This window comes from Xyrauchen texanus, chromosome 31 (genome assembly GCF_025860055.1).
Source record: "Xyrauchen texanus isolate HMW12.3.18 chromosome 31, RBS_HiC_50CHRs, whole genome shotgun sequence".
NCBI classification, from domain to species: domain Eukaryota; kingdom Metazoa; phylum Chordata; class Actinopteri; order Cypriniformes; family Catostomidae; genus Xyrauchen; species Xyrauchen texanus.
In genome coordinates this window covers 41,798,287-41,810,341 of record NC_068306.1, presented here as the reverse complement: position 1 = coordinate 41,810,341, position 12,055 = coordinate 41,798,287, and the positions used below count along the sequence as shown (strand labels likewise).

Here is a 12,055-nt window from a genome sequence, read left to right as displayed (position 1 = left end):
CCTGCTGTCAAGTGAAGCATCAGCCACAGCTGATATTTCTTCTCTCACAACCCACACTCTCATTGGTTTGGGTGTGAGACAATAAAATATGGTAGAGACTACATTCACTACAATACAGAACATAATTCTGATCCCTTAAATACTAGATTATGCGGATGGTCAGCAACTGTTATGCAACACATGATGAATGTTTATTAATAAACATGTGGCCCTGCTAGCCCAACTTTTGACCAGCCCACTGGGAATTTGCCCGATCCCCCCAGTTAGCCACTCTAGCCCTGGATGCTACACACTGGATTGTTAAAAATAAAAAAGTTTGAAACTATTGAGAGCATTATGCAATGAAAACATTTCAAACTCTAGTATAGTACATTGTTGTCATTATGTTTCACATTTAATTCAGCGAGTGGCATCTTAGTCAACATCTTGTCAAATTATTAGGTCATCTGAGTTCCATCCATGCATGGCCGTTTTTAAAAAAGTTACATTTTTAGTGTACTCAGTAGTGTAACACCACTCAACAATGTCATATGAGATAACCAATCAAATCGATGAAGGCGGGTTTAATGCTAAGCAGTAACCTAAGCATGGATTATTCCAGTGTCATGCATCAGAAAGCAGTTCAGGTTAAGTGTGTTAGTGTCATGTAAGGTGTGCTGTAATTATCTAACTGAATATGCAAAATTTGACCACTGTTTTATGATTTAAATGTTGTACCGAACAACAGTAATTTCCAAGGGTACAAACTGTTTACTATTAGGCGTAATTTGCCATTTTGAATTTAAAATATGTCATGTACATTACGTGATTTGTAATGTGAAAACATTAAAGGGGTAGTTCTCTTACGAGAGGTTCTCTCGTATTGCGTAAGCTAGCTTACGCTACGGGAAAGATTCATCTTTTCTGAGATATTGAAGCCAAAAAATTATCCTTAATTTTGTATCCATTGTCAACGCAGTGCAGCAGCTGCATACCTTGAGCGGGCTAGCTAGCGAGCTCATTGGTTGCTCTGCGGCAACTGCTGCAGCCTATAGACGAACTTGAGTGAACTCGCGTCCAATGAGAGGCGCCCGCGCCGTCACTGTATCAAAGCCCGCCAGAATGGCCGTGGCTAGAGTGCATATAAGCGTAAGTTCGTAGGCTGGAACCCTGATTTTCATCTATTCAGCGAAGCTCTTCGCATCTCTGAACTGCAGAAGCCGCGTCGCCGTTCGAGGGGCATCTAGCAAGCTTGGACAGCGCTCGAAGAAGCCGGCCGTCTTCACCACCTTCAGCCATCCTGCGAGCTAAGCCTCCTCACATAGGCCGTCAACCGCCTCGGGCTCGAGTGGTCACCGCCCTCTGAGCAGGCTCCCAACAGACTCGACGGCTGCTTTCTTCAGCTTGCTTTCTAGCTTGCTCTAAAAAGGATACGCCCGCGGCCTGGGCCGCTCCCTTCCTGCCGGAACTCCACGCCGAGCTCTCTAAATCGTGGAACGCACCTCTCTCGGCCAGGAACCGTCGGTGGACGGCGCCACCGAGAGGGGCTACTCTTCCATCCCCCCGGTCGAGGATTCGGTAGCAGCGCATCTTTGCCCGCCCTCCGCGAGATGGCGGTTTAAGCCAGTGCTCCCGTCTAAGGCCTGCAGAACTACTTCCGCCTGTGTTGGCCGTGCCTATGCCGCCGCCGGCCAAGCCGCATCTGCTCTGCATTCCATGGCCGTCTTACAGATCCTCCAAGCGGACCTTCTTCGAGAGTGGAATGAGAAAGGCAGGCACCCAGAGGCTGTTTCAGATCTAAGGAGCGCAACGGATCTCGCCCTTCGCGCCACCAAAGCTGCAGATCAAGCCCTAGGGAAGTGCATGGACGCGCTGACTGTGACCGAGAGACACCTATGGCTAACGCTAGCCGACATGGGAGAAGCTGAACGCTCCACGTTCCTCAACGCGCCGCTCTCTCCGTCCGGTCTCTTCGGTTCTGCAGTGAGTGGCATTGTTGACCCTTTCTCGGAAGTCCAGAAAGCCACCCAAGCCATGAATCTCTTCCTGCCTCGTCGCGCTAGCTCCTCTGCAGGCCGCCCACGTGACCAGCCTTAGAGCGCTTGCCTGCACTCAAATGCCGTTTTCACGGCGACCCAAAGAAATCTTGTAAAAAGCAAACATGCCTTATGTGTACAAAATGTGCCCACAATCCAGTGTTCACCCCTACACACAAGCATTACACTTCCCGTGTCCCTATCAGAGCCCACTCACATAAAGCGGGCACAGCCAGCTCGAGTGTTAGAGTCAATAAACGCACCCACGAGTCTGTGCGCACGCCCCTTCTCTGCCCGCTCTGTCACACGGCCAGCAAACACCTCTCTGTATGTAAGTCCCATGCCCGTGACTATGCTCGCGCATCACTTAACAGATGTGACTCTTTCCCCATTCACCTCAATCGGGAAGTCACTCACAGAACAGCCTGTCCCTGCTGTCTGCGAGCAGTCATGCATAAGCACAGTAAGCACGCTCACACATTCTGTTCAGCTCGCTGTGTGCGGCAATCAGGGCGACTTGGCCATTCACCCTCTAGCTTCAAAGCGTGGAAAGCTATCCCAGGGATATCCAAATGGGTGTTAAGCACAATAAAACAGGGCTATTTGCTACAGTTCGATAGCCGCCCTCCCCGCTTCAGCTCGAAACTACTGTGAACACGGAAGCAGCCTGCATGCTTCGTTCAGAAATAGCAAACCTTCAGTGCAAAAGGGCCATAGAGAGAGTGCCACCTTCTCTGAGCGAGTCAGGGTTTTACAGCCGTTATTTTCTTGTCCCCAAGAAAGACGGCGGCCTCAGACCAATATTAGATCTCAGGGTTTTGAACAAGGTGCTCGCAAAAAGACCGTTCAAAATGCTTACAATCAGGAAACTCCTCGCGCGATGTGCCTAGGGGACTGGTTTATTTCTCTCGATCTGAAAGATGCCTACTCTCAGATTCAGATAAATCCCCGTCACAGGCCATTCTTGAGATTCGCCTCGACGGCCAGGTTTATCAAAACACCGTCCTTCCGTTCGGCCTGTCTTTAGCACCCGTACTTTCACGAAGCGCATGGATGCGGCGCCGCACTCCCTGCGGAGTCAGGGCTTGCGAATTCTGAACTATTTGGACGATTGGCTGATTTTGGCACAGTCACATACGGAGCTTCTGTCTCACAAGACAGTTCTCCTCTGTCATCTGAACAGTTTGGGTCTTGCAGTCAATTGGACCAAGAGCTCACTACAGCCCAGTCAGGCAATTTCTTTCCATGGAATAGAACTAGACTCCATGGCGATGACGGCTCGCTTATCTACACAGCGCGCGCGCCGTGTTCAGCGACTAGCCGCGTCCTTTCAGATGAACAGCCTCACGCCTCTGAAAAAATTTCAGAGAATGCTAGGTTACATGGCCTCAGCCGCAGCAGTACTTCAGCTGGGTTTACTGTGCATGCGCCCGCTTCAGCATTGGCTAAACACCCGAGCGTCTCGCCGGGCTTGGGCAACGGGCCGCCAGCCGATCAGAGTGACTCAGACCTGTATCTCAGCTCTGCAGCCCTGGGCAGTGGCCGAATGGTATCAGCGGGGAGTGACGATGGGAGCTGTATCTCGCCGAAAAGTCATCTCGACAGACGCGCCCAACACGGGTTGGAGCGCGGCCTGCGAGGGCTCTCCGGTTTTTGGCCTATGGTCAGTTCAGGAAAAGCTCCTTCACATAAATTGTCTGGAAATGATAGCGGTCGAGTACGCGCTCATGCGCTTCCTCCCGGTCATTCAGGGTCACCACGCCCTGGTCCGCTCGGACAACAGATCTGTGGTATCCTATCTAAACTGTCAGGGCGGTGTCAGATCCAGGAACCTCTTCCATCTGACAAAACGCATACTGAGTTGGTCCCAGTGCCACCTGCGCTCGCTGAGGGCGACGCGACGTGCCAGGCCACCTGAACGACGGCCCAGACAGACTGTCCAGAGACAATATTTCCCCAGGGGAATGGTCCCTGCACGCTCAAACAGTCCAGAAGTTATGGAGCATATTTGGCAGAGCAGAGATAGACCTCTTTAGCGTCAGAAGAGAACTCTCACTGCCCAGTATTTTTCTCAAAGCGAGGACGCGCTGGCCCAGGACTGGCCCAAACGCCGCTTACGCCTTCCCTCCCGTCTCGCTATTGCCACAGGTAATGCAGAGGATCAGGGAAACGCGTCACTCGGTGCTCCTCATAGCCCCGCGCTGGGAGAAACAGACATGGTTCCCGGAGCTTACGCAGCTGTCACTGACAGCCCCGTGGCCCATTCCAGTGAGAGCAGATCTCCTCTCTCAAGCTCGCGGCACGATCTGGCATCCCCACCCAGAGCGCTGGGCGCTGCACGCGTGGGTGATCAACGACTACCCGTCGCTTTGCCAGAAGGAGTAATAAACACTATCATACACGCTAGAGCCCCTTCCACGTGAAGACTCTATGCGTCAAAATGGTGCACCGACAGAGACCTGGACCCACGGACATGTGGGGTGTCGTCGCTGCTCGTGTTTTTACAAGAGCTGCTGGATAAGGGCAGATCCCCATCCACGCTCAAAGTGTATGTGGCGGCCGTCGCGGCGTTCGCTGAACCCCTGCACGGCCAGTCACTGGGAAAAAACGAGCTGGTCATCCGCTTCCTCAGGGGAGCTAGAAGGATGAACCCCTGCGCCCCCATCGGTTCCTATCTGGGATCTTTCTGTAGTTCTCGGCTGATGAAAGCCCCCTTTCGAACCGCTTCAATCCGTGGATTTGAAATACCTTTCACTCAAAACCGTTTTTCTAACTGCCCTGTCATCAGTTAAACGTGTGGGAGACCTTCACGCGCTGTCTGTCAGCGCTGCGTGTCTTGAGTTTAGACCAAGTGACTACAAGGTCATTTTAAAGCCTAGACACGGCTATGTCCCCAAGGTGATCGGTACTCCTTTCAGAGCACAAATCATTTCCCTATCGGCGCTGCCAGCATCCGATAGTGAACGCGACGCCAATCTCCTTTGCCCAGTCAGAGCACTGAGATTGTATACTGCGCGCTCTGCCTCTTTCAGACGCTCTGAGCAGCTTTTCGTTTCGTACGGAGGGCGCACCAAAGGTTTCGCCGCCTCGAAACAGACACTGTCTAGATGGATAGTGGACGCTATTGCTGCCGCGTACGCGTCAAAGACCTACCATGCCCGTTAGGCATTAGGGCTCACTCCACTAGAGGCATGGCCTCCTCGTGGGCATGGTCCAGCGGGATTTCCATTCACGACATATGTGTGGCAGCGGGCTGGGCTTCCCTCCACCTTTGTCAGATTTTACAATCTGGAAGTGCCCGCCCTGCAGGCAAAACTACTAGCAGTTTAATACGCTACAGCTCCCTGGTGAGCTGCACTGACGGGACACATTCCACACAGACCGGCACCACCGCTCTGTCTTTCCCTTCCCACTCTGTGCTTATGTATTACACACACACTGGCCCGCACTCTTGCCGGCCAAATATTATTCCCCACTCACAAGGGCTCCCGGGTCCCCCAACCCCGGGGCTCATGCAGTGGATGCTTGGCGCGCACGGCGTTGACAATGGGTTCCCGTAGCGTAAGCTAGCTTACGCAATACGAGAGAACCTCTCATAAGAGAACGAATCGGTTACCTAACGTAACCTCGGTTCTCTCTAGATGAGGGAACTAGTATTGCGTAGCCGGCCGTGCTCGCGCCACGAGCGACTTTCGCTTCATTCAATGAAAACCAGGGTTCCAGCCTATGAACTTACGCTTATATGCACTCTAGCCATGGCCATTCTGGCGGGCTTTGATACAGTGACGGCGCGGGCGCCTCTCATTGGACGCGAGTTCACTCAAGTTCGTCTATAGGCTGCAGCAGTTGCCGCAGAGCAACCAATGAGCTCGCTAGCTAGCCCGCTCAAGGTATGCAGCTGCTGCACTGCGTTGACAATGGATACAAAATTAAGGATAATTTTGTGGCTTCAATATCTCAGAAAAGATGAATCTTTCCCGTAGCGTAAGCTAGCTTACGCAATACTCGTTCCCTCATCTAGAGAGAACCGAGGTTACGTTAGGTAACCGATTCGTTTTCAGCAAATCAGGCTGAAGACAAAGAGTGTGAGTGTGTGTACATTGTAAAGGAATTGAATGAATGTAGTAATCTGGCAGGCTTTTGAAGGAGCTTTTTAGAAAATATCTTGACATTGTCTAAGAAAATTATCTGTCCAACTTTTCTCTTGGGGGTCTTACTGGGGAATCGAATTTGGGTGGGAAGTTCTACAGAATTCCCTAGCTCTGGCTGCAGTCATTTTAAGAGCCTGTTTACAGATGGTAATGACACATTTCTTATGATCAGATTTCAAAGGTCAGCGCTAAATATAGTTGTACACGGGGTGCAAAATGTTTTGTGATTGGATCACAAAAAACACATACAGAGGTTGTCAAAAAATCCACATCACGTTTGAGGTTTAAAACAACGTCTGATGCGTCCCTGACAGCAGCAAAGCACCACCTCTCACCAGTTAATCACCTTCCGAACAAATGTTTAAATTAACGTGCAGATTTCAAAGGAAATAACCATCCGATCGGAAAACTTGAAAAGGTGATTACAAGCTCAGCGAGTATTGACGCTGACTACCAGCCCTGGAGTCACGAGTTCATATCCAGGGCATGCTGAGTGACTCTAGCCAGGACTCCTAAGCAACCAAATTGGCCCGGTTGATAGGGAGGGTAGAGTCACATGGTGTAACCTCCTCGTGGTCACTAAAATGTGTGGTTCTCACTCTCGGTGGGGCACGTGGTGAGTTGTGCGTGGATGCCACAGAGAATAATGTGAAGTCTCCTCACATCCTAGGTCTCCACGGTAACGCACTCAACAAGCCACGTGATAAGATGCGCGGATTGACAATCTCAGACGGGGAGGCAACCGAAATTCAAACTATGCCACCAGGATTGAGGTGAAACACTACTCCACCATGAGGAATTAGAGTGCATCGGGAATTGTACATTCCAAAAAGGGGAGAAAAACAAAAAAGGAAAAGCGATTACATACACAAGTATGAGAACTTTACAGCTCTTGTGTATCTGTCTGATTTGAACACGCAGGTACATGACAAGTACACACATCTGAAGCTGAACAAACACAGGTACTCCACTAAAACAACTGATAATTTTGCTCAAAATGTTGATTTGTGCTTAGAATAAATCTCAACTGCATCTGGGAGAAACAGCGCACTGGTTTTGTTCACATTATTGTCTTATTATCGTTCAGTAACACACTGATATAGTGAAGGAATGGATGTACGCCGCAACAAAAGCTGTGTAAACTTGACAATGGAAGTCCCTGGCTAACAATGACAATGTTAGTCCCTGGCTAACATCACGGGACGTAGGCATTTTTCCAAATGGCAGTTTTGCGCCCTTGAAGGGCACGCCACTCGAAAGTTCGTTCCAAACAAAAAAAAGAAATCTTTCTTTTTTTTTCCACAAAGAGACATTTTACAAGACTATTAGCGAAGGTTACATTCATACAGTACTTTCATGCACCATTTAGAGTGCCCACATCAATAGATCTGTCCTTCGAAGGGAATAGGGCATAGGGATGATCACTTTCAATTGGAATTCGCCCAAAGTAGAGCTTTATCACCCACAACATTAGACCTGACTTGTGACTTCTATTGTGCTTTTAGTATTTGGCAGGGACAGTGTCATATATTCTTAATGCAAATAGCAGGGCGAGGCCGGGTCGTGATCATACACACCCGGTCCCTTATCAGGCTAATCAAGCCTCCGAGAGGGATAAAGGCCGACTGCGGAGGATTGTGCGGGAGAGAGAGATAGTTTACGGACATGTCCGTCATGTGTGTGTTTGTGTCTTCTGTTTAAGTTTACAATTAAAATATAATTTACATCGTCATGCCGGTTCTTGCCTCCTCCTTCCATTGAACACGTTACAGTACTTTTACACATTTACTCACCCTTGTGTTGTTCAAAACCCATATGCCCATATTGTGTTTTCTTGGAACATAAAAATAGATATTTTAAGCTGCTCCATTCCATAGAAGAACAGATATATATAGTGAGGACAAATACTGTAAATTGTTATTAAAGGTTCAGTACAAAGACATCATAACAGTAGTCCATATGACAAGTACACTATATTCCAAGCTTTCTGGGGCCTTAGAAAAGATTAGTGTTGTATGGACTACTTTTATGGTATTTTTATAATGATTTGTTTTCTTTCTCTTTGGACCTTGACAGCAGTGGTCAATATGAACTCTTTTCCTATAGAAAATAGCAGCGTTAAGATTCTTGAGGGCAGTAAATAATTTTGTGTATTTTCTTTTTGCTAGCCAGCTGATGTCATGTCATTTTACAGATACATCAATGATAAAAAGAAATTCAAATTATATTCATCTTTTCTTTGAGACAGCACAAAAAAAGAAAGAGGACTAAAACAGGCAAATTGCTAGCAATGCAGGCACAGTATTTGTCTTGTACTGTGTGAACTTTAAAAATAAAAAAGTATAAAATTTCACATTTCAAGCCTTTATTTAGGAAATTATTGCATTCAGCACCTTTAATATATTAAAGGACCAAAGAGGACCATTATATTTGTGACCTCAACACCCACGACCCCCCACCCCCAAAATGGTTCAGTCGCCCCAGTGTTTAAGACATGGTCACTTCCTTGCATCCATATAATTCACTGTAGTTTCCTGTTTATGAGCCTGGGTCAAATACAGTTTTCGGGTTGATCAAATTGTTTGTGATTTTGATGATATTTTTTGTGTTGTTGCAGGGTGACCCGGGACCTCCTGGACCAGGTGGACCACCTGTAAGTGTCAAATATCAATAAACCTGCAGTAAACAGACAGTTTTAAACATTTAAATCTTTCTGCAACAACACAGGACTAAAGCATATTTTACAATCACACCAGACAAGTGTAGCTGCTTTATCATATTCATGTCATGTACTCACTTCTCAAAACAAAAGACAAGCATCCTTCTTATACATAAAAGACAATGGGCCCTGTTGTAAGAGCACTACATTATGTGAAGGGTTTGAAATGAGCACTCGCCAACCATCATTCTTACAAGCCACTTTGGCAGGTGATGTTTTTAAGGTTTTTCCTGCATTGAAATTTCGATTAAATTCAGGTGACTTGGAGCCGTGCTGCCAAGGCAAATGTAATGGTAGGCTATTCATGCCTCTCATAACTTACACGCGCATGTGCGGGGCGAATGAAGCGTGCTTTTGTGCGACCGCCGGATCAGCGTGCTCTAGTGATAGACCCAGAGCTCTTGTCTGTGTTATAACAGAAATCTCAAATGAGGAATGAAACTCAAACAGAAATGCATACTCAGGCTTTTGCCCATAACTGAAATGGAGAACTGAACATAACATGTTTCTCAATGCAGTTGAGAAACATGCATTGAGAAACATGTTATGTTTCTAACATGTGGTTCCAAAATATTACTTTTGAAGTAATGAATTGAAGAGTGAATATTCTAGGAAAATCGAGAAATAGGAATCAAACAAGGAAAGTCTCTTTTTCAATATAAAATGCACTCGTAGGAAACACTTATCTAAACACTTGCTAACTTTTTATCAGATCTTGTAGTTACTGTAGATAGAGCTTTAATTGTTGGTGACTTCAACATTCACATAGATAATGAAAATGACACATTGGGATTAGCATTTATTTATATTCTCAACTCTCTTGGAGTCAGGCAAAATGTAACAGGACCAACTCATCGCCATACCAACACATGGAGTTGATGTTGATAATATAGAAATTCTGCAGCAGAGCGATGACATCTCTGATCATTACCTCAACTCTTGTATGCTGCGATCCGCTAATGTTACTCAATCTACACCACGCTATCATTCAGGTAGAACTATTCTTTCGACCACTAAAGATAGCTTCACTAATAATCTTCCAGATCTATCTCATACACTCAGTAAACCCCAAAGCCCAGAAGAACTTGATGAAATAACCAAAAATATAAATGCAGTCTTCTCTAGCACCCTTGATACTGTCGCCTGACTTCGATGAAATTTTTTTTAAGAAATAAGCCCTGCACCATGGTACAATGATCACACTCATGCTCTCAAGAGAGCAGCTTGGAAAATGGAGCGCATGTGGAAAAATACAAAATGATAAGTATTTCGTGGTGCATGGAAGGATAGTGTCTGTAGCTACAAACACGCACTCAAAGCTGCCAGGTCAGCATATTTTAGTAAACTCATAGAAAATAACCACAACAATCCTAGATGTTTATTCAGTACTTTGGCTAAATTGGTTAGGAATAAAGCCTCAACAGAACCAGATATTATGTCACAGCTCAGGAGTAATGACTTCATGAATTTCTTTACAGATAAAATTGAAATATCAGAAATAAAATTGGAATTATGCAATCATCTGTCATCGCACCTCAGAAAACAGTGCCTAATAATTTTCCTCACGTGCAACTTCAATCTTTCTCTGTCATAGGTCATGAAGCGCTAACAAAACTTATCGAAACATCAAAAGCCACAACTTGTTTGTTAGATCCTATACCAACTAAGCTCTTAAAAGCGGTATCTCCTGTAATCTCAGAACCTCTTCTTAATATCATTAACTCCTCGCTATGTTTAGGACATGTCCCAAGAAACTTTAAAATGGCAATTATCAAACCGCTTATTAAGAAGCCACAACTTGATCCTGGAGGACTTGCTAATTATAGACCGATTTCAAATCTCCCGTTTATGTCAAAAATTCTAGAAAAGGCAGTATCCTCCCAAATATGTTCATTTCTACAGAGAAATAGTATATATGAAGAATTTCAATCAGGATTTAGGCCTCATCACAGTACAGAGACTGCACTTATCAGAGTTACAAATTACTTGCTCTTATCATCTGATCGCGGCTGCATTTCTCTTCTAGTGCTTTTAGATCTTAGTGCTGCATTCGACAAGATAGACTCTCCACAAAATATATGTGACCCATTTCATTTCTACTGACAGCATTCCAGTATAAAGCTCTATGTTGAAAAACTCAAACTCTCATAATGATAGGGCAGCCCTAACGTTATTAACAGCGCTGAGGAGGTAAAGAGGAGACAAATACACGTCATCAGTTTTTAAAATACACCTCATCATCCTAAAAGTTTTTTTTTACTGCTGTAATATAAACTGGTAACTTGTAAATATTCTTATTAAATCTATTATGGTGAAACTATTAGACTCTACATGTTATTAAAGTTAAAGGTTTCTAAAAGTGTTTAGGCTATTAGTAATTTTCATAACTAATACTATAGCAAATTTATAGAAAAGACTATCAACATCAACCTAACCACAGTAAAGTGGAGCCATCCATGGTCTTACCTGTGGTAATGGTCTTATCATTACAAATGCCACTGTTAAACAATATAGAACAATGGTCATTTTAATGAAGGGGTTAAAACTTCCATGAATTATAGACACATTATTGACCTGTTCTATACTAGTCCTGTTCTAACTGGCAGTGTGTGCCTTCAGATATCTTAAAGTTGACTTAAATCATTAGGCCTGTGTCCTGCTAAACTAATATCATTCTCATTCAAATAAAATCTCCAAACAATAGCATGCATTTATAATCTCCCGTTAACTTTATCACTTTTTGTGGGTTGGGGGATTTGGCTAGCGACCTTAGAAACTACTAACCACAGTGGCTGGTGAGCCAAAAAGTTCATTTCAGACCCTGATTACATGAAGTGTTATGAGGCACATCATAAATGCAAAGTCAGTGGGCATGGTCAAGGTGATTTGAGTCTAGGTGTTGGCGGAGTAGGTTGCTAGGAATTGTGTGCACAAAGTTGATGACTGCCCATTCTTAAGAAGTTGCTTCTTTACAGTAAGTATTATTCATCATATTGATCTGAAGGACAACATCATAACTAGTATTAACAGTAATTTTCAGGGACATCATTTTATGTTCCACTTAAATTAAAAGTTCCATGCACTTTGATAGCACCTGCTGGTGGAGTCCCCAAACTTTAAATGCAAAGACTGAGGCCACATTCTTACTAATCCATTTATGTTTGAAACCT

General features: G+C 45.4%; 1 protein-coding gene across 1 annotated transcript in view; it reads left to right on the top strand.

Annotated features, from left to right (window-relative positions):
- Positions 1 to 12,055, top strand: part of col9a3 (collagen, type IX, alpha 3) — a 42,005-nt gene that overhangs the window by 7,393 nt on the left and 22,557 nt on the right. The window contains exon 6 of the mRNA XM_052100477.1: positions 8,784 to 8,819. Coding sequence (XP_051956437.1) covers positions 8,784 to 8,819 — 36 coding nt within the window. The remainder of the gene's footprint in view (positions 1 to 8,783; positions 8,820 to 12,055) is intronic.